The 23,912-nt window shown below is 36.8% G+C and overlaps 1 protein-coding gene across 2 annotated transcripts in view; it reads left to right on the forward strand.

Moving 5' to 3' along the window:
• Positions 1 to 22,622, forward strand: part of LOC138706239 (endoglucanase F-like) — a 219,349-nt gene extending 196,727 nt beyond the window's left edge. For both annotated transcript variants that reach the window (XM_069835288.1, XM_069835287.1), the window contains exons 7-9: positions 6,603 to 6,767; positions 8,563 to 8,702; positions 11,951 to 22,622. In XM_069835288.1, coding sequence (XP_069691389.1) covers positions 6,603 to 6,767; positions 8,563 to 8,702; positions 11,951 to 12,188 — 543 coding nt within the window. In that variant the 3' untranslated portion in view covers positions 12,189 to 22,622. The remainder of the gene's footprint in view (positions 1 to 6,602; positions 6,768 to 8,562; positions 8,703 to 11,950) is intronic.
• The last annotated feature ends 1,290 nt before the right edge of the window (positions 22,623 to 23,912 follow it).

Below are 23,912 nucleotides of genomic sequence, written 5' to 3' on the forward strand. Positions count from 1 at the left end.
AAGCATATACTTGACTTGTTTTACATCTGAATTAAATATTGTAAATAACTTCCAGATTCAAAAGTAATGAAAATTCTAGATCATATATACCCAGATAGCTCGGTCTTATAGGCTTTGACGGTAACAACTTTTGTCAGGTTTACTATTCTGCCATCTAGTTGTTACATAAAGAGTAACATCATAACTCCAATTTGAATTGCATTAGCGATTGTACTGCCATCTCGTGTTCGTTTACGGCGGACGGGTGGCGATCCTGGCGATTGTTCTCTTCAAAGTGCAACCAATTTTAACATAGTGATGATCAATCTGTTATACAGTATATGTGATCTGGGTGAAAATACAAGGAGTACAGCACGTGTGGAAATGTTTTAGAGTGTGGAATGGGTAGAAAGATATGAGTGGGGTAGAAAACTACGAGTACTTTTTTAACAACTTTAAGTAAGAGTAGAGCAAAGGAGGCTGTGTTGCCGTATCGAAAAGAAATAAGTACAATAAAACAATACAAAATTACTATCGGTACCAGTCACTGCAGCGATATATTCAAACGAGTGTAATAATGAAGTAAAGTGGCTCATATTTTAATTATTCTGAGTTCTAAGTTTCATTAGCTTCAATTATAACAGGTTTCTCGCCCTTCACATTTCTATATTTTGATATTTGATATTTTTTATATGTCGTATAAACTACGACCAGTGTACTTTCTAAGTCTGTGATTGCATATTCTGTTCATTCGGAGTGTTCTGCGCAAGGTCAGGTCTTTCATGCAAACCTAACATTCTTCAATCTGCCCTATTTTTCATCTTCCTCTTAGATTATGCATGTGTTCCATGTATCTTAATGTCGTCTATCATCTGATATCTTCTTCTGTCCCGAACTTTTCTTGCCTTCACCATTCCTTTTAGTACATCCTTCAGTGAGCAGTTTTTTCTTAGCCAGTGATCAAGCCAATTTCTTTTTCTCTTTCTGATCAGTTTCAGCATCATTCTTTCTTCACCTACTCTTTCTAGCACAGCTTCATTCCTTAATCTGTCTGTTCATTCGCACGCTTCATTCTTCTCAATATCCTCATTTCAAAGGCATATAGTCCTTTTCTTCAGTTCGCCGTAATATTCATGTTTCTCCCCCATATAATGCCACATTATACACAAAGCACTTCACTAGTCTCTTCCTTAGCTCTTTTACCAGAGATCCGCAGATGTTCCTTTTCTATAGATTTCCTTGAGAAAGACAAATTCGGTAGCTTTCCGCTGCTTCTCGCATCTTAAAAGATCTGAAGGGGCACCAATGTGGAGGTGAGGAGTCTGGATTTGACTAATTACGCCCTCCGGACTTCTTCCGGAATCCACCACAAGGGTTCAACATAGGTCTAAGTTCTAACAGGGTTTTTGACCCGAGAAGAAACCGTGAAATACCAAACGGAAATCTTGTTTTTAGTAGGTTACTTTACGACGTTTTATCAACATCTTAGGTTATTTAGCGTCTGAATGAGATGAAGATGATAATGCCGGTGAATGAGTCCGGGGTTCAGCACCGAAAGTTACCCAGCATTTCCTGATATTGGGTTGAGGGAAACCCCCGGAAAAAACCTCAACCCGGTAACTTGCCCCGACTGGGAATTGAACCCGGGCCACGTAGTTTCGCGGCCAGATGCGCTAACCGTTACTCCACAGGTGTGGACAAAATGGAAATCACTAAGACTTTCCCCCCCCCCAGGGACATTTTTCGAGTTTACTTTCCTTTTTAATTGTGACTAGACTTCGTTCTATGGGTCAGACAATAATGGATGGAAGTAACCGCAACACTATGTGTCTATGTTTCGTAGGTAATTAATTAACCTTTTTTTGTCTTAGAACAGTTATATCTAACCAAATTATAGATTTGGAAGCGAAATTCCTTTAGGCAGGGTACGAATCGAAAGTTGTAAAACAAAATTCTGTGACGGACGCTTTAAGAAGGCTTTGCATGTTGTTTCCACGGGATTGTGAACGTTACTATGTTATCGCATAATTAAAGTTGTTGATGTTTGCTATTTCCCACCAATTTACACAAATTAATACATAAATTTGTGAGAGTGGGGCTGCTACCAGGCAGTGCGTCTTCTGTGTAGTGTTGTGACGTTATATAGTCGAAATTAGTGAGTGAAATTACATTGTTGAGAAGCTTTTTGCTAGAAAACTTTCCGAAATCAGGAGCTGAACGAATGAGGGCGTGACGTGAAAGAAAGCGTGAAAATAAATCGCCGAAAACTGAGCCAAAAACGAAAAAAAGTGAACTGGAACGAGAGACATAATTCAGGACAAAAAAGGCATAACTTATCCTAATCTCTCTTCTGCAGCTCAGTTTCGAAGTGTAAACGATTTAGTGAATGTTCCTACACTGCCATCAACCAATGAGTGCAATACTGATGCAACTAGTGTCGGTGATTTTGTTTCATTTTTAAATTCCGAAATGTACTAAGTATATATATAGGATTGTTAAATTTAACCCAAATTTATCGTCATTCATTTTTATGTCCTTTCAAGACGGTATACCGGGGCACACACTGACCGGCGAGCTTAACGAACGAAATTTTGTTTCCGTTATTTCATGGTCGAAACAAGAGAGAGTAGAGACAAGTTACACGTAATTTGAAAGATCTCCGTGAGTACTAGATCGTTTGGGGGTTCATTCGCAATAATAAAATAGCGGCATTCTCCAAAATGGGTGCACTGTTATCTATTAAGGACTATATATTCGAAATGAGCGAACGTAACTCAAAAAACCAAATTGAAGGTAATAGATGCCTGTATTATTTAAAAAAATCGTCATTTTTGTTTGCAAAAAAATTAATTCTATATTAAGAAAAATTCCTTTGCTGTGGTCGTGCCAGAGAATCAGTCCTATTCCGAGGCTTATTATAGGGATACGTAACAAGCTGTTTTTTACGGTGATGGGTTGTTAGCCCTTCGCCCAACCCCCAAGCTGGAGGACCACCCCTTATCGGCTGTCCACGACTGCTTATTCAATATATTCGCAGCTACCCTCCATATCTGGAGGCCGTCTCCTCTATCCGCAACCTGAGGACGCGCCATGCCGTGGTGATAGGGACCCACAATATGGGAAATGCGTGTTATTATTCGGTTGAGAAGCTCTTATCATCCAGTCTGCTGTCTAAAAATCTGAAAGTTAGAATTTATAAAACAGTTATATTACCGGTTCTTCTGTATGGTTGTGAAACTTGGACTCTCACTCTGAGAGAGGAACATAGGTTCAGGGTGTTTGAGAATAAGGTCCTTAGGAAAATATTTGGGGCTAAGCGGGATGAAGTTACAGGAGAATGGAGAAAGTTACACAACACAGAACTGCACGCATTGTATTCTTCACCTGACATAATTAGGAACATTAAATCCAGATGTTTGAGATGGGCAGGGCATGTAGCACGTATGGGCGAATCCAGAAATGCATATAGAGTGTTAGTTGGGAGACCGGAGGGAAAAAGACCTTTAGGGAGGCCGAGACGTAGATGGGAGGATAATATTAAAATGGATTTGAGGGAGGTGGGGTATGATGATAGAGACTGGATTAATCTTGCACAGGATAGGGACCGCTGGCGGGCTTATGTGAGGGCGGCAATGAACCTTCGGGTTCCTTAAAAGCCATTTGTAAGTAAGTAAGTAAGTAAGTATATTAAGAAAAATTAATTTTCAGAGGATCACAGAATCAAATCAGCGAAAGAAAGGCAGCCAGCCTACGGAAGCAGAAAGATGTGGAATTACGTAAATAGACTAAACGATCTTCTAAAAATCACAAAATGTAATTATAAATAAAAAATGAATAGTCTAAATCTTGACGATATAGTACAGGATGTCCCAGGAAGAATATAAAATACTTCAGGGTAATGTGACTTGTCTTAATCTACATCGATTTAACCTGATTACCTTGATCGAGATGTACAGTAGTGCCAAAAAAACCGGACCGACCCTTGTAGTTGATTTCAGATCCTTGTTCACTCCAGAACACGATAGACTGGTAACTAAGACTTTCGTGGTTCGAATGCAGCGATATTTTATTACTTAATTAACTTATTATTCCCCGAACATAAATTTTACCAGCAATAGAAAAGTATTGGGAATAATTCTGAATAAGGAACAAAAAAAGTTTCGTTCCCAGACAGGATTCGAACCACGAAAGTCTTAGTTACCAGTCTATCGTGCTCTGGAGTGAACAAGGCTCTGAAATCAGCTACAAGGGTCTGTCCGGTTTTTTATGCCACTACTGTACATAGGATTTTCAAATGGAGAGAGACATTGTAGACTTATTTCTAAGCGTACGTTTTAGAACACTGTAATATGATACGTTATTGAATATGCTACATCTTGTGTTGTTTAACTAAGTTTATTTCGTAATTCAGTACAAACTCAGTAAGAAAATAAAATAGGCCTAATTACACAAGACAAATTAATAATATTGTCCTTCTTATGGATTCCATGAATAATTGTAAATTCACATCAGGTAATGGTACAGGTTCTCTTTCCAACCTCAATGAAACACTTGGTAGCTTGACAGAAACACACAGCTAGATGGAGAAACACACAGCTAGATGGAACCTTCGATTGGGAAAAAATCGTCTGCATTTCTCAACAGCAGCCAATGTCTTGTCATCACAGAATCCATAAACGAAAAGCGTGTCTGCAGATTCACTATGCTAAAACACGACTTAAATGTCAAGTGAACGTGTAGTCAGGCGTGTGTGTTGCGCAGGCGTTGCGGTGCTCATATGCTGCCGTGTGCAAAAGATCTGGCGTAACACGTCAAGTATAATAAACGGAACCGCAAGATGTTCCAGTGTTTATTCCCTTAATTTCTTCCCAAACTTTAGACTTCGGACATAGATATATCATTTTAAATTGATGTAGTTAACCTAAACTACATTATCCTAAAGTATTTTGCATTCCACAGAGACCCACTGCATATCTATGTATCTGTAGTTGTAAGCTTCTTCAATTGAATGAATATTATGACACTAAATTTCTTCCTGATTCGCACACAATCAACATCATTGCATTCTCTCACAATTTGTACACCTTATTAGGCATTGTGATTCCATCACTTCCACCACATCATGTAAGATATAATTCTGTGTAAAAGTTTGCGGTTCAATTATCCATTTCACCTCCTGCGTCTTTGTTTTGTAAAAAGTCTCGAAATATCTTTTTGCTGTAACATAATACTTCTCATGCATTTTATAAAACGAAAAAATAAGACTGTCGTGTGACATACGGAGAAGGTTTCTCTATAGCTTATTGCAAAAATGATGAGTGAATATTTAAGGCAGTGAACATAATGCAACGGAACTCCCCAGTATAGTCGCACTATGAATATAAAGCATCACATTTCCACCGTCTGCTGCTTGCGTCACAGTTCCTGTGTGCGTTACTTCCTGCAGGTATCATCTCCAGACAGAAAAGTTTTTGGTAACTATGGATGCTGCTCCTTCACGTACACTATTTCCCGCAGAAGATACAAGGCAGAACAAAATAACATCGGCAAGGATAAATTAAAGGAGCCTAGCAGACAGTGTCAGATATTCTGAAAGGATTCCGATGTAAATCCTTAGCACAAACATCAGTGTTGACAATCTAGGAAATATGTTTCTTCGTGTAGAGACTTTTTCCCGCGGGCGATACAAGGCAAAACAAAATAACACCGACAAGAATAAAATTAAAGCAGCATGCAGAAGGCAATCTCAAATACACTACATGGAAAGGATTCCGACGTACATTCTTAGCACAAACATCAGTGTTGACAATGTAGGAAACATGAATACCGTTTCGAATAAGTCTGTGGTTACTTATTTAACATTCCGTTCAAACTACATACAATAGGCCCATTCTGTGTTAAGCAATCAGTGACAAAATGAGACTGAAAAGAGGAATTTAAGCATTCGTTGGATGGATGGATGGACGGACGGACTGACAGACAGACAAACAGACAAACAGACAGACTGATTAACCGTTCATCCGTCAGTCAGATGGACAGATGGATGGACAGTTGGATGAATGAACGAATGGACAGATTGGAGGCTTGGGTAAAATCGCATAACTTTCGCCAGTCACATAAGTATGAGAGAAATGGCCGGAAAATCTTGCCTGAAGTCCCGTTCTTCAGAGAGAAGTTTCTTTTACGTGACGGAAATCTACTAATGAGTCCCCTATCCTTATTTCCCTTCCGAAATACTAAATCATTCTTACGATTTTTTCGCCTGTAAATTCCACCCTCCACGGCTGGATTTGAATCCGCGAAACTCGAATCCACTGGCAAGTATGAGAACCACTATACCACCAACGATATTTGACGAAAACCTCCTCCGCGGTTGTTTTAGCTCCCAAATTCTCATAAAATATCCATCGTGTATTAAAGCATGCTGTTTTATGGTGTTAATCTATTTATTTCCGTAGTCATCATTGCAGATTACTTGATAGGCTATTAAATCACTGTTAGAAATAAGAGCATCATATCCAAGTGTTCAGAGAACACCTGTCCAAAGTTTATTTCTACACAGAAAACTTTTCTTGAGGACGTCATATAATGTGAATCGTTTGACATCGTCATTATTTTCTCAGATCCTATTGGCGCAGCTGACACGACAGCCAGAGTACATGGAGGCGGCTCAGGCGTTCTGCGACTTCACAGTCAACTACCAGAAGAAGACTCCCAAGGGCCTGGTGTACATAGACAAGTTTGGAACCCTGTGCCACGCAGCTAACGTCGCCTTCGTCTGCTTGCAGGTAGGCAAATGAGTTGAACCAGACTCGCAAAACATGAGGGTAGAAAGACAGGACACTGCAGGTACTAATTTAAACCATCTATAAAGACGGCCTCCAATTTCAGTTTCTCAATACCTGAGGCTCTAAATATCTATTGCGGTTCAAATTTTTATGCTGTGTGTTTTTTTTTATTTTTTTATTTGGACCTTTATAGCTCCTTGCAGTGCCACGAATTTATAGAGTCCTTGTACATATTGAGCGATAGGGGACAAAATAGAGTCTTTTGAAATATAAAGCAAGGAGATAAATTAAAAGTCTAATATCACTGCGGTCATTTGTGAATGTTTCGAGATATTCACACAAGTGAAAGCCAACAGATAGCAACATCACAACACGTGTTCACGTAACTGTAACGGTTGAGTCGCAAAATTATGTACGTAACTGTACGAAAAATTCAGTAAGGTAACGCGTCTCAGAGGACCATTGGTGGCTGTACATTTCCTCCTTCCCTCTCTAGTATTGCTTCCGACTTGCTTTTAACGTCACTGAATGTACAGTTGTCACTTCTTCCCGTCACACACCTTGTTACCGATCTTCAAAGAAAATATGGCCTATCCACCAGTGTTACTCAACAAACCAATAAGGACATAACTGTTTGTATTTGTTCACAAAATCCCCCAACTTCATCTCTCTATCATCTCCCTTTTTTTCATGTCTCGACTCTTTTCCTTTTTCTATATTATTACATGAAATCTAATGAATTATTCCGGCAGTTTCATTAAAGTTCGTTTGATTGTGACTAGCGTCAACCAATTTTCAATTTTCTGACGTGTAGATACAAACAATCATTCCATCGGAACCATTGAACAACAAATAATACTTGATTACTAGTCAGTTTGAAGATTCCTTGGTTCATATAAAGTCATGATCCTACCAGCCTCTACATCGGGGATGCAAAACTGTGCTACAAGCCGAAAATTCTTTCCTTGCGTTCACGTACAAGTCCTCCTAAAAGAAAAGCAACCAGTTACACGAATATTAGCACGAATTCAAACCAGGAGGTGGACGATGAATTTTTAAATAAGTAACACGACCTTTTTCAGAAAGGAAATAAAGCCGAGATCCACGCGTTGGAAATTTAGAGCGCGTGAAGAAATTTTTTGAAAAAATACTGCCTTGGTGAATAAATATTACATACGTATGTATATAGCCTATACATGAATTTAAGTTCAAGTTCAACAAGAAGACAACGAGATAAATAATTGAATGGAGAGCATAAACACACAGTTTGAGATAAACAGACTGATGGGGAAAGCATGAAATACCAATAAATAATTTTCTCAAGAAAAAGTTACGATGAATTTACTGCCTAAAATCTTAAATTCTTGATAAATGTTGTTTCACGCCTCACTTCTTCTTGTCATTTATCGGTTCAATATTGCATGTTTCTCAATATGTTAATTTCTCATTTTATCAAATATTGGTTTTCTTACTGCTGATTAAATGTAACCATTTTTTGTAATTCCAATATTTGTCCATTTTATGAATTACCTCTTGTTTCAAAGGCATATGTAAGGATGGAACGTAATACTGACTTGTAATTACTGAATTTTAACAAAATTCGTCGAATAATTTAGGATAAATCAAGCCATTGACACGATATCTATCCTATTACAATCATTATGTGTAACTACACATTTATACGGTGCTGCATGTTTTTTGCAAGTTTTATTCATGCAAATCTTAGTATTATTTTGGAAACATATTCAAGCATCACTGATAACTTGTTTACGATACTCACTTTTCCTTTTTTCAGGCTGCTGACGCAGGAATCTCCCCTGCCAAATATCGCGACTTCGCACGCCGACAGATCGACTACATGCTGGGTGACTCAGGTCGGAGTTTCGTGGTTGGTTTCGGACACAACTACCCCAAGCAACCTCACCACGCTGCTAGGTAAGTCAGCCGGTGCATATTCAGAGCGACAAAAACGAATCCTCGTGTTAGATCTTGTCAGAAGGTGCAGCTCAATAAATCATGCATGAAAGTTATCAAACTACTCACAGAAGAAGGATTAAATTGCAAATCATGCATGTTTAAGACAAATCATACAGTGCAAACAAAATAAATGCCAGTCAACACTGCGTTGATCATCAAAGGGCAAGTTAATTGTCAATCAATGCATGTTCAACGTAAAATATATAACAAGTAAAGGTCAGCGCTTCAATTCGCACTTGTGAAGTGACAACCAAACAACAATAAATTGCAAAATAAATACTGTGTCGATGCCATAAAATTACTTACTGATGGGAGAATAAACTGTAAATGGACACACGATATTGACTACAGCTGTTGTGGTGAGCGAACTGAATGATTCTGCGTGTAGTTACCAAATTACAAATTTGCTAGCTAGTAAAGGGTAAAACATTTCATTTTCGTCTAATCTTATTTCTAGACTTGAAGCCTGCTGTATCTTAGTAATCTAACCTATCGGTACTATCGATAGTTATAACTTCAACTATCGAAACCATCGATAGCCAAATTGTTTTCAATAGGCTACTATCGATAGTTCAGACGATTACTGATAGTATCGGGAAAAAGGAAGATCATTCATAATATTATAAGGGTTTCAAGCTGGAGTTGGGCAACTCGATTCTCTTCCAGGAGTCTATTCCAATGATTTAATCAGACATTTCATAACTCGTTCCAGTCTGTGAATCCAAGTATTATTTTAAATCGTAAACGAACGACTCACACGACTCTTTCTTTGCAACGAAGAATACAATACATCTCTCTCATAGATTACAGCGTAACCTGGGAAGGACAGATTTCCCGTATAATGAGAGCTGAGACATTGGATGGCCTCTTTGTGATTGGCTTGAACCAGTTTTCATGCAAAATAGTGTTCCTTAATTATAGTTTATAAACTCAACCTTACTACCATGTACATTTCTTGCATTACACCCCTATTTAACTACGACGCAATTTTCAGGCACGTACTCATTTTTCATACCTAATTAAACCGAGTATTTTGTTTTCACTCATCCATTTCTCCTATCATACACCATTCACCCACAACTAAGTAATTCGGTGAAGAAATATCCGTGTTCACTGGAATCTTCAGTCCCCTCGTAAAAAAAAAAAAACTTTTTTTTTTTCCAAACTGGAAACTTAACCGATGAAAGACGAAACCGTCTGCATCCCAACAAAGTGAAAATGCTTACTTTCTTAATGGAAAACTTATCCTTGGAACAATGGTCACATGTTTAGAAAGCATAATGATGACTAATGTTGAGACTTTAAGGAAAGATTATGATATTGTATGTTATTGGTATGTAAATCAGATTCAATTCAGTTGTAGCCTATATGATTAAATTAATAGTTTAGTACGTGTTTAGATATTAATTTAGAGATATATTGAGTTTATAACTAAAGAACAAAAAAGTTTGTAATTACCATCGATAATATCGATAGCTTAGATTATAACTATCGATAGGACTATCGATTGTGGAAACTATAGGCGATAGTATAGATACGGAAATAAAATTTAGAGCTCCCTTATTTTATGTTTCGCTTACAACGCTGCGCATGTGCATTAAACAAGAACCCCTGTATATTGGCTATGCTAGTTGTGGACAGTCGTGCGAAATTTTTACCTACATATAGGTGGACTCCCGTCAAGACGCGCTCCAAATTTTAATTCCGTATCTGTACAATCGATACTATCGCCCATCTCTACTAGGTCTTTGCAGAGATCTCTTGCTTGCTGGGATATTATCCCTCGCGACCTTTGGTAAATAACCTGTCTTCACTCATCCTTCATACATGGTTGTTCTATTCCTGTCTTCTTCTCGCGTTCTTGTCATTTATCGGTTGAATATTTGTACATTTCGTACCTCTCGAATATGTCATTTCGTACTTTAATCCAGTTTTGTCTTTTTTACTCTTTTTCTGTGCATAAATATTCAAATCTTTGTCTTCCGATTTATGAATTAGCTCTTGTTTCAGAGGCATACGTCAGAAGAAAGCGTATTGCTGGCTAGTAATCCCTATATTAACAAAATTCTTCCAATAGTTTATGATAAATCGCTCTACACAAACAAACGTCATAACAAAATTCAACTTTTGGTATCAGAGATGCTGAAACCGTATATTTTCGTGAAAATATCTAAATCGGTTTTAACTTCTTAACTGCTTCACAGTAGTCCTCTTTATACTATCCATCCAGCCATCCATCTATCCAACCGTCCATCCATCGCCATACAGCCCGTCTCGAACTTCGCCTCCACAAGAACACGATGCCATTCATCCCCAGTCACTGTAAATTTTCGCCAACCCTTGCTCCAACATGACATATCTTTTTAAACTTGATATAGCCATCTAGCACCATGTTCATCCAATTCTCCTTCATACGAGTATATTGGCTTATGGCTCAAAACCTTAATCGGTACCTATTCCATTTTTTTATTTGATTGTATTCTGCCACAGTATCAGGTAAATCTTGAAATATATTGTAAAATTCTTGATTATCCCTTATTCACCATTAACTTCTTTCCCTGCTTGCGACACTATGATGCTCTTCCCACACCGCAAGTTCAGCGGCATTTCCTATTATGTGCCTCACACAGTTACCGCGAAATCGGCAGCCGTTACTATGGCAATAACTTTGGTTTCCGAAACCTGTTTAGCCAGGAAAATGTTTATAAACAACTTAAAAATGAACAAGTGCATCTTACCTGAGTCACAAGAAATGTTCTAAGGTATCGTCCTTCTACTTCAGTAATTTCTTATTTCTGAAAATTGTTCTGAAATATTCGACTAATCTCTTTTTCAAAATTACTTGTCAGATATTTTCTTCCATTTCTTACGTATATTAAAAGGTACTACAAAAACTCCATGCAATATTCTATACACCATTCTAAAACAATTACAGAAACACAATACTTTCACTACATTACGCACGAATGAGTAATCCCTTCAGTAGCTCACAATTGGCCTGAACTGCAAGCATGCAACACCCGACAAACGTCCTTGCTCTTCTGCTCGTATGCCAGGCGCTCTGTGGGAGTCAACATTTCTGTACGTCCGTGGCATCATATGGGGAAGACTGTATTTTAAAGCTAAAGAAATAAACATTCTGAGGGTTCTTCGAGATGAAATCTGAGTAAGCTTGTGGAATGACTTATACGTATCTTTCGTTGCAGCTCGTGCCCCCCAAGACCAACACCGTGCGGCTGGGACGCGTTCAACCAGGGTGGTGAGAATCCGCAGCTGCTAAAAGGTGCACTTGTGAGTGGGCCCGACGAGAACGACCATTACATGGACAAGCGCGAGGAGTACGTGTACAACGAGGTCACTCTCGACTACAATGCCGGCTTCCAGTCCGCCGTGGCAGGATTGCGGCACCTCCAGTTGCAGCTCATCGACACCAACAAGACGTAGATCAGGGGAGAGTGGAGATGACAGGAGAAGATGCGCGTTTACACTCGTTAAGGATGTGGTAGTCTTACGCATTTGCAAGAAATAGTTCGATAAATGGCGCTAAAGTGCTCGAAATTACATTCTTATTACCTCGTGTTTTATATTTAATTCGAAAATCATTCAAAAGATTGTGTTGTCATGGACGAATTAAAACCGCGTAATTTTTTGCATTCTTAATTCAAAATGCATCCCACATATACCATTAATGACATGGGAGAAACAAGAACTTTCTAGTTCTTACATTTTAATACCATTCAGCAGATAGTGCTAATGTTATGGACGAAATTGCAAACCTTCAAGTTTTTCACTTGCTAATAGCCTTCAGCAGATAGCGTTAATGTTATGAACGAAATTACAAGCCTTCTAGTTTTTCACTTGCTAATAGCCTTCAGCAGATAGCGTTAATGTTATGAACGAAATTACCTTCTAGTTTTTCACTTGCTAATAGTCTTCAGCAGATGGCGTTAATGTTATGAACGAAATTACAAGCCTTCTAGTTTTTCACTTGCTAATAGTCTTCAACAGATGGCGTTAATGTTGTGAACGAAATTACAAGCCTTCTAGTTTTTCACTTGCTAGTAACCTTAAGCAGATGGCTTTAATGTTATGAACGAAATTACAAATATTCTAGTTTTTCACTTGCTAATAGCCTTCAGCAGATGGCGTTAATGTTATGAACGAAATTACAAGCCTTCTAGTTTTTCACTTGCTAATAGCCTTCAGCAGATGGCGTTAATGTTATGAACGAAATTACAAACCTTCTAGTTTTTCACTTGCTAATAGCCTTCAGCAGATGGCGTTAATGTTATGAACGAAATTACAAATCTTCTAGTTTTTCACTTGCTAATAGCCTTCAGCAGATGGCGTTAATATTATGAACGAAATTACAAACCTTCTAGTTTTTCACTTGCTAATAGCCTTCAGCAGATGGCGTTAATGTTATGAACGAAATTACAAGCCTTCTAGTTGTTCACTTGCTAATAGCCTTCAGCAGATGGCGTTAATGTTATGAACGAAATTACAAACCTTCTAGTTTTTCACTTGCTAATAGCCTTCAGCAGATGGCGTTAATGTTATGAACGAAATTACAAGCCTTCTAGTTTTTCACTTGCTAATAGCCTTCAGCAGATGGCGTTAATGTTATGAACGAAATTACAAATCTTCTAGTTTTTCACTTGCTAATAGCCTTCAGCAGATGGCGTTAATATTATGAACGAAATTACAAACCTTCTAGTTTTTCACTTGCTAATAGCCTTCAGCAGATGGCGTTAATGTTATGAACGAAATTGCAAGCCTTCTAGTTGTTCACTTGCTAATAGCCTTCAGCAGATGGCGTTAATGTTATGAACGAAATTACAAACCTTCTAGTTTTTCACTTGCTAATAGCCTTCAGCAGATGGCGTTAATGTTATGAACGAAATTACAAACCTTCTAGTTTTTCATTTGCTAATAGCCTTCAGCAGATGGCGTTAATGTTATGAACGAAATTACAAGCCTTCTTGTTTTTCACTTGCTAATAGCCTTCAGCAGATGGCGTTAATGTTATGAACGAAATTACAAACCTTCTAGTTTTTCACTTGCTAATAGTCTTCAGCAGATGGCGTTAATGTTATGAACGAAATTACAAACTTTCTAGTTTTTCACTTGCTAATAGCCTTCAGCAGATGGCGTTAATGTTGTGAACGAAATTATAAGCCTTCTAGTTTTTCACTTGCTAGTAACCTTAAGCAGATGGCTTTAATGTTATGAACGAAATTACAAATCTTCTAGTTTTTCACTTGCTAATAGCCTTCAGCAGATGGCGTTAATGTTATGAACGAAATTACAAACCTTCTAGTTTTTCACTTGCTAATAGCCTTCAGCAGATGGCGTTAATGGTATGAACGAAATTACAAGCCTTCTAGTTTTTCACTTGCTAATAGCCTTCAGCAGATGGCGTTAATGTTATGAATGAAATTACAAGCCTTCTAGTTTTTCACTTGCTAATAGCCTTCAGCAGATGGCGTTAATGTTATGAACGAAATTACAAGCCTTCTAGTTTTTCACTTGCTAATAGCCTTCAGCAGATGGCGTTAATGTTATGTACGAAATTACAAGCCTTCTAGTTTTTCACTTGCTAATAGCCTTCGGCAGTTGGCGTTAATGTTATGAACGAAATTACAAACCGTCTAGTTTTTCACTTGCTAATAGTCTTCAGCAGATGGCGTTAATGTTATGAACGAAATTACAAGCCTTCTAGTTTTTCACTTGCTTGTAACCTTAAGCAGATGGCTTTAATGTTATGAACGAAATTACAAATCTTCTAGTTTTTCACTTGCTAATAGCCTTCAGCAGATGGCGTTAATGTTATGAACGAAATTACAAGCCTTCTAGTTTTTCACTTGCTAGTAACCTTAAGCAGATGGCTTTAATGTTATGAACGAAATTACAAATCTTCTAGTTTTTCACTTGCTAATAGCATTCAGCAGATGGCGTTAATATTATGAACGAAATTACAAGCCTTCTAGTTTTTCACTTGCTAGTAACCTTAAGCAGATAGCGTTAATGTTATGAACGAAATTACAAACCTTCTAACGTTTTTTTTGTAATCCAGAAGCATTCAACAAAAATTGTCGCCACCGGCGTAACTCAGTCGGCTAAGGCAGTTGCATGCCGATCCGGAGTTGCGGTCGGGCGCGAGTTCGATTCCTGCTTGGGCTGATCATCTGGTTTGGTTCTTTTCCTAGGTTTTCTCCAACCGTAAAGCGAATGTCAGGTAATCTATGGCGAATCCTCGTTCTCTTTTCGCCCAATATCATCCCGCTTTGACGAATCTCATTGACACTAAATAACCTAGTAGTTTATAGGCGTCATTAAATAATCAACTAAAAAAAGTCAAAATTAAATCTTCAGTTTTTGTTACAGAACTCATAAATTTTACAGGTACATTTTAATTATGGAGCTCTCAGAAGCGTCGCGGTTAAGGCGTGATGCTGCATGCCGAAAGGTCGTGGGTTCTATTCCAGATGGAATCTCTGATTTTCCCATTGATCTAATCCTTTCAGCTGCACTATAGCCCTGGGGTGTATTCAGCCTCTAATCGAAATGAGTACCAGGGACATTTTTATTTGAGATAAAGGCGGCCGGCACGTAGGACTAACATCCCTACAGCCATTAAATGTTGATTGTCTGTAAAGGTGGGTGTCTTAACACTCATCACCCTCTGGGCCGATTTGGCCTGTCATGGGGTTGACTTCACTTTACCTTCATATTTTAATTATACCCATTTAAAGATATTGCAACAGATGACATTTCTGGCATGGTTGAAAATTTTCCACCTGCTGTATGTTTTTCAAATCCCATCCTTCCTTGTTTTGAAGGAAATAATTTGAGCTGGCTTTAGTGAAACGTAGGCTATAATATGTTCACTGTATGCTTTCCCAACTTGCGTCTTCCATTAGACTACATTCTTTGGAAGATACTGAAAGATAATACATTTGAAAAAAATAAAAGATAGCCTTTCTAAACTTAAGGATTCCTATGTTGTTCGGAATGTATTCGACAAACAGCGAACATTTCACTTTTTAATTTCCAAGTGCATGACCCTTACAAAGTAAGCAACGTTTTTGTCACACTGACATTTCACTTAGTGTTTTCTACGTTGTTGGGAATTTATTAAATAAATGACACTTGAATGACAGAAGACAATCTTATGAGAGTCTTTGAGAAAAAAATAATACAATTTCAACTCGCCACGTAAGTCGTCATATCAAAGTCATTTGATATCCGTCCTTAAAAAAATAAAATAAAAATAAAATAGCACGGGAATTTAGAGTGCAGGTAAAAGGGTCTATTCAAATTCCATAATTTTTTAGTTCTAGTAAAGATTAAAAATATAAGACAATTTAATTCGAGATTGTAATGCAGGATTGCTGGTGAAAATTCAAAACAGAAGATAGTATAAGATTATCTGTCGAAAGGAAGACTTGTATTCTTAAAAAAAGGCCTTTAATTTCAGAAAAAAACAACTCCATATTGCACAGTCATTGATTGGCTTTAATTAAATTTATTTTATGACAAATTTAAAATAAATATACCTCGAGAGATTCAAATATTTATAAATCTATATGCAAATTACTAATACATACTTTTCAATATAAGGTAACTTCAAATATATGTTATTACAATATGAGAACAGATAGAGAAATGAATCTGCAAGTCCAAAATTTAAATGTTTATCGAAAGAAGAAATTTATTCTTCTTCCTTGTTACTTTCTAAACCCAAAAACAATGTCTGAAAAACAATTTATTTTCTAAATCTTATTAATTTTCTTTATTTTTATACAGTGTAAGGATGAAATGTAGCCACCGGCGTAGCTCGGTCAGCTAGAACACTTGGTCTGATTACCTAGTTGGGTTTTTACGAGGTTTTCCCCAAACCGTAAAGCGAATTCAGGTAATGTATGGCGAATCCTCGGCCTCATCTCGCCAAATACAATCTCGCTATCACCAATCCCATCGACGCTAAATAACCGAGTAGTTGATACAGAATCGTTAAATAACCAACTAAAAAAACTTATTTCAACGGTTGAAATCTTCTTCTCCTGAATAATGTTTGAATATGGATTAAATATATTTTGACAAACTATCACTAAAACTGATATTTGAAGACTTAGAATTGCTATATACGGGACATTCCCCAATTACAAGTAGAAAAATAATTCTAAGCAAATCTTTTAAGAATTACAAACCAAATTTTTCTGTGTTCCATCGCTGTAGTCTGTGGTACTATTCTCGACGTAGTAGGAGGTTGATATACAGCCTTGCTCCCAAAACATTACCGATCTCCAGTAGTGTGAATTTGATCGAGTAAAACTTCGGGCAGCGCCTGGTTCACATGACTAGGAAAAGGATGTTTATTTTGCACTTAATTTATCCCTTGAATACATCTTTGTTATATATTAGTTGCAATACTTGGTCTATAAACAGACAAAAAAAAAGTAACAAACAAACAAAGCAAGGAAAAAAACAGAGCGGAGTAGTGTATAAGAAATTCGTTTACGTGTGAACCTAAGCTCTTACGGAATCAACCGAAGTTTTCCGGACGGGACTCAGCGTATGGCAGCTGATCATTTTTTGTCTAAGATTATACATTCTATGGGACTGGGTGTCTGTCCTTTATTTTTGCACTTGTCCTCGATGTCTCTGTGGTGACTCTGCGTCGTGCTGACGTCACGGCTATGGAATTCCGCACTGTGAATGTGGCTAGTGACGGACAAATGATATTACTCCTCATTTTCTTGTAAGATGTTACAAAAAGGAGGTGAAACAGACGAATAAAAGATATTTCCTGTTACTTAATTGCATGTTATATATTTAATGGGGTTCATACAATGTTTCGAAAGGAACACAGTTCAGACAAAATAATCAATCACCAAAACACATAATGTAATGAACCACAAGGTCAACAATAAGTAATATGCACCTCCTTCAAATACTTAATTTTATCGAAATTTATGTCTTGCTATACCTGACGGATGAGGTGAACATTTAGCAGTGCGTAGAAAAACACTGAGTGGTCACGAAGAAAAGCTTAGATGATAGTCCGATATTATCATGCTCTTCTATTTTGCGTCCCATACACTCAGGAAATTGACTTTTTGTAAACCATTAGTATGAGAAATCCTAGAAGGTATGTAGGCCTAATTGTTGTCTAAGTAAAGTTTATATAAAAGATAAACTTGAGTTGAACCACCTTTTTGGTGTTTTACCAAAGTCCATGACACTCACACAAAAAAAAATTCACTGAAAACTGAGGCGATCTTTGGAACAATAAATTAACTACAAAATCTTGAATTTGAGATACACACATCAAATATTTTAGCTCTGGAACAACAGCTTTGTGCAGAACGACTTTCAAATGCTTCTAGAGAGAGCTGTGTTTGTTGGAGGGAAATAATACTTTGTCAGGAGGGAGATTTGTTATTGAGGTTTCAATAACGGAAAAATGACGTAATGTATATTAAGTTGTTATTCCAGAGAACGCCTCAATTCACAGTAATATGTAGCTATTTCCGTAATACGAGTGAAGTCAGAAACCCATGTCTGAGGTTCATACAACTTAAATCTGAATTTTAAAAACAAGAAAGTGCTACAGGGAAAAAATATGTGGTCAATCTGAGACATTTAGTATTTAAAGCCTATCGAAACATGTGACCAGGACCCATTTCAGAAAAATAACTTAAAAAAAAAACAAAGAAAGGAATATAAACGTTTACAGACAATGTCTGATACTTTTTTATTATTATTTATTGCCTCATAACATTCCGAAAATATTACACAAACTTTATTAATTTCATGCCGTAACATTTTAAGTTCTATTAATTCGGTAAAAGTGTTTCTCAATTAAATTCATATTAACTGGAAAGTGTAAACGCGCTTTATCGATCTAGGAGGCTGTGATCAGAGGACTATTATTTTTGCAGTTGGATACAAGAAGAATTTTTAAACTCTATAATATAGAAAAGAAAATATATATAAATGTGCTATACGATCGAAGTGGTCATGGAAGTGTAATCTTTATGATGTAGATAATGGTACAAGCAATGACTGCAAACAGTGGCAAAGAAGCGCAGAAAAATAGTGATGTGTCGCACCTAGAAACTTGAAAGTGTGAAACAGGACGACTGTGAGAGACTACGAGAAAAAAAAAACGTTATGTTCGGGAGTGTTCCAGGAGGCTGTGAAAAAGCTGAGGATGTCGTAATCATCCAGATGGCCGTGTTTCTAATTTGAAACAAGAGAACGTTGTGTGTTAAATTATTGTTATTCCTTAAACAGAATGGATACTGCTTGCCATAATAGAACAAAAGAAGAGGCTAAGTCCGTACTTAACGACAACAAAGGGCAGTCGAGCAAATCTACTAACTGAACTGGTTAATCATTTATCTTTGTTGCAATTAAGTCATAGAAGGTATAATGTTTATTTTCATTCAACCATAGTCGCCAAAACTTTATTCTAAATGTTGTTGAAAACGTGTGTTTACATAATTCACAATTCCTAATCTATTTATATACACAACTTACACATTTAATATACAGTATGTACATTCCACGTATTTTAAAAGTAGTTGATGGAATTTAACGATATTTTTATTTAACTCTTTTTCTACCGAGTTTACTCTTCTCCATTCCTCACCTTCATCATCATCCTCACCCATTCCCTACACTACACTTACACGAACACTTACACATACACTCACCCTAGTACAAGACATAACTCTTCACAGATACACATCATGCATAACGTGGCCAGCCTATGTGTGTACAACTTGAAAATGGGTCACAGTCCTGCCATCTACCTGCAGTATATGGAACCCGAATCACGAAAGTGAAGAGGGTAGGCATTAGACAGACAGACAGACACACACACACACACACACACACACACACACACACACACACATACACACACTTTGAAAAAAAAATGAGGCTTTCAGAGCTAAAGTGTATCAAGTCACAAATTTTCATAAATTGAGTTTAATTAATTTCCTGATTACCGGTATCTGAGGTTGGATCTTTTCCGAGCAATAATGGATCAAGTCTTAATTCCAAGCATTTGCCGGTAGGTGACACCAGTCACTTTTGGCTCAGAGTATTTGTTCACAATGTTCTGAGCCATAGTGGATCAAGTCACAAAAGCGTTGCATCATTTAATATCACAATTGTTTATATTTTACAAATCTAGAATTTGAGAATGAAGATTAAAATTATTGCTAGTGAAATTAGATAATCCACTAGAGAAAGTTAACTTTAAGTCCTATTATCTCAAAACTACGTCTCACGGACTTGATTCACTTTAGCTGTGAATGCCTCAATTATAGTCTAAATATTAAATGTTTAGACTACAAATAGTGAACTTTTATTCAAGCATTGCCTTCAATGTCCCCAATTAAATCCCTTGAACATGTGTTTCATGTACAGTACAGTAGGTTTGATTTTGTTTAACAACTGTTGCAAACGTTTTAACTCAAATCCTTTAATTAGAGACGTCTTGGCTTCGGTTTACGAGGACAGTATACTTAGGCACTCTTTGGTCCACTATGCGCTATATTTGATGATTGTCCAAGTCCGACAGATGGTCTGGGTGGCATTCGTGAATCCAACACAACAGGTGGGCTATCCTGTTTGAGCCCATAATAGAGCCAGGTCCTATTTCGCGGACAAGCAGCCTGACAAGATCCTCGGGCCTGGAGCCCCAAGCCCTTCCTATATCAGCATCAGTAAAGACGTCTTATCTTTATAAAGAAAACGTTAAACTGTCTTGAAATGCCCACTTTGTAACGTGTTTGTAAATGTCAGTAACTGCATTCATCACCATTAACCGAACAAAAATGTAAAATGTAAAAATGTAAATGTACTAAAATAATAAAAATTATGATTCTCTGATATTTGACCACATTAGAAAATGAAAACAAAAACTGTATTAATCTATCCTTCATTTATAATCCCTCGAGTGAAAGGTTTTCCCTGGTAGAGTTGTAATTAAAGACCAAATTATTTCCGTAGTTAAATACATAAAATTTCACTCTTTAAAAGCAGTGAGAAGAACTTGCGATAAATTTTAGGGAAATGTAATTGGCATTCGAGATTAAATAATGATACCTTATAATGTGAAACAGATTAATAGGCTTAATAATGTAGCTTTAAGCTGACATTTATCCATTATGAGAAACACTTACCTCAAAAGCTATTAAAATACAAATTTCCTTATTTAGAGAAGACTGATACATCCATTACAGACTAAATTTTAAGTACAATATTAGGGAACAGAGAATGACAGAGAATAGTAGATGCAATAAAATACAATAAAGAACACAGAACAAGTGCAACTATTGGTAGATGACAGACTCTTCAAAATTATCATCATCATCATCATCATCATCATCATCATCATCATCATCATCATCATCATCATAGGAGGCATCGAACATTATATGCCCTATAACAAGTATTGAGAAGAGTTCCCCCTAACATATAGTGACGAAGGCTATGCACATGCGCCGTCACGTATTCCTGATTTGATTTAATCTGTTTGTACAAAATTAAACAACTGTATTAATTATATCGTAAGTTACGATCTTTGTGGCTTGCCTTTAAAGATTGTAATACACAATGCATTGGTTTTACTTCAAAACAGTTACTTTGGTTATACTATGTGTAAATCTTTTGTACTAACTCTAATTTAAAATATAAAATTATACAGGATGTAAACTATATAAACTGCCAAAATTATGTATACAGTACAAATCGGTCTACTGAAGAAAACGTCTAGTAAAATTTATTATTTCTCATAATTTTATTTGTAATTTATAAAATGCCATAGTAGTCTAATTATTTGTTTACATTTCGACTGAACTTGAATGTCATTACCGATGAACTTGCGCCTAAGACATACCAATACACTGCTTCAGTGTCGGGTGAAGTAAATAATGACCGACTATTCTCATTAAAACAAAGTTACGTTCACAAAACATTTTTTTCTGGGAAGACCTTGACAATTACGGAAAAATAAAACATTTGATTTTTCTCTACAGTTATGTAGGCTATAATACAAGTATTTTTTGACACTTTATATTGTTTATACCCTGTGTAGTCAAGCAAAACACAATATTAATTCCAACGTCCAAGAACCAAACAAATCTCAAAGGTCCACGAGACCACATTACTGTATTCTATATGAACAAAAGAACCCAAAACTTGGTCGTCTTCATATACAACGGTGGCTATAGTAATATATCTTTATGATATAATATTATACTAGGTAAAAGATGAAGTGCATAATAAATAGTTCTGTGAAAATTAAAGTTGGTTTTGACAGTACGAAGCACTCAAAATCTGTTATGATTGTAAGAAATGTTACAGTATCAAAAGAAATTGTAAGTAGGCCTACATTCAAAATAAGACTAACCGTTCAATTAATGGATTAATTGGTACTAATTACTCTATTAGGCCTAAATGGTAACTGTTCGACAGCCCTTCAACGTAACATGTGTACATACTCGTACAGAACGTGTGTATTATAGGAGTAGGTCAATGCTGGATTCATGTAAATAAGATGGGACTGTACAGAACTGTTGTTGCTTTTTATTTTGTTTCGGTTTGATCAACAAGATGGCCGTTATGAGCGTGTGTGTATGTGTACATATTAATTTCCACACTTAAAGAGGAAGGAAAAAGTTCAAAATAATTAATAATAATAGTAATCTTTGTTGTATTGTGTAAAGAACTTGTGTTTTATGTATCCATAGAGATGACGCTATCATGTTGTCACGTCTCGTCTCTCTTGTTTTAACTATAGATTGTGAGTAACCCATTTGTAGCAATGAAATAAAATCAAATAAGATGTGTACTATATTTTAGTCTCCATGTTATTTACTTTATGTCTTACTGTACTATTCATACTTACCTCTGTCAGTGAAAAATACTTACTTACTGGCTTTAAGGAACACGGAGGTTCATTGCCGCCTTCACATAAGCCCGCCATTGGTCACTATCCTGAGCAAAATTAATCCATTCTCTATCATCATATCCCACCTCCCTCAAATCCATTTTAATATTATCTTCCCATCTACGTCTCGGCCTCCCGAAAGGTCTTTTTCCCTCCGGCCTCCCAACTAGCACTCTATATGCATTTCTGGATTCGTCCATACGTGCTACATGTCCTGCCCATCTCAAACGTCTGAATTTAATGTTCCTAATTATGCCAGGTGAAGAATACAATGCGTGCAGTTCTGTGTTGTGTAACTTTCTCCATTCTCCTGTAACTTCATCCCTCTTAGCCCCAAATATTTTCCTAAGAATCTTATTCTCAAACACCCGTAGTCTCTGTTCCTCTCTCAAAGTGAGAGTCCAAGTTTCACAACTATACAGAACAATCGGTAATATAACTGTTTTATAAATTCTAACTTCCAGATTTTTCGACAGCAGACTGGATGATAAAAGTTTCTCAACCGAATAATAACAGGCATTTCCCATATTTATTCTGTGTTTAATTTCTTCCCGAGTATCATTTATACTTGTTACTGTTGCTCCCAGATATTTGAACTTCTACACCTCTTCAAAAGATAAATTTCCAATTTTTATATTTCCATTTCGTACAATATTCTGGTCACGAGACATAATCATATACTTTGTCTTTTCGGGATTTACTTCCAAACCTATCTCTTTACTTGCTTCCAGTAAAATTGCCGTGTTTTCCCTAATCGTTTGTAGATTTTCTCCTAGCATATTCACGTCATCCGCATAGACAAGCAGCTGATATAACCCGTTCAATTCCAAACCCTCTCTGTTATCCTGGACTTTCCTAATGGCATACTCTAGAGCAAAGTTAAAAAGTAAAGGTGATAGTGCATCTCCTTGCTTTAGCCCACAGTGAGTTGGAAACGCATCTGACAGAAACAAAACTAGTAATTATACTTTATTACAATATATACTTATTTTTCTCTTCTTAGTTTAATATGTTACTACTCAGCGAAGTATGCAATGGAGGGAGAAGAAACTGAGCACCCTATCCCACTATCTCCTGGCTTAGTTGCCTCATAAGTGATTCCTTATTGGTGTAACTTATGAGATTCAAACCTGTTTTCGGACCATTGAACTGAACAATTCTTCTCTCCTACTATACCTGTTTCTTACTATTTGTGG

The sequence above is a fragment of the Periplaneta americana genome, chromosome 9 (assembly GCF_040183065.1).
Source record: "Periplaneta americana isolate PAMFEO1 chromosome 9, P.americana_PAMFEO1_priV1, whole genome shotgun sequence".
NCBI lineage: Eukaryota > Metazoa > Arthropoda > Insecta > Blattodea > Blattidae > Periplaneta > Periplaneta americana.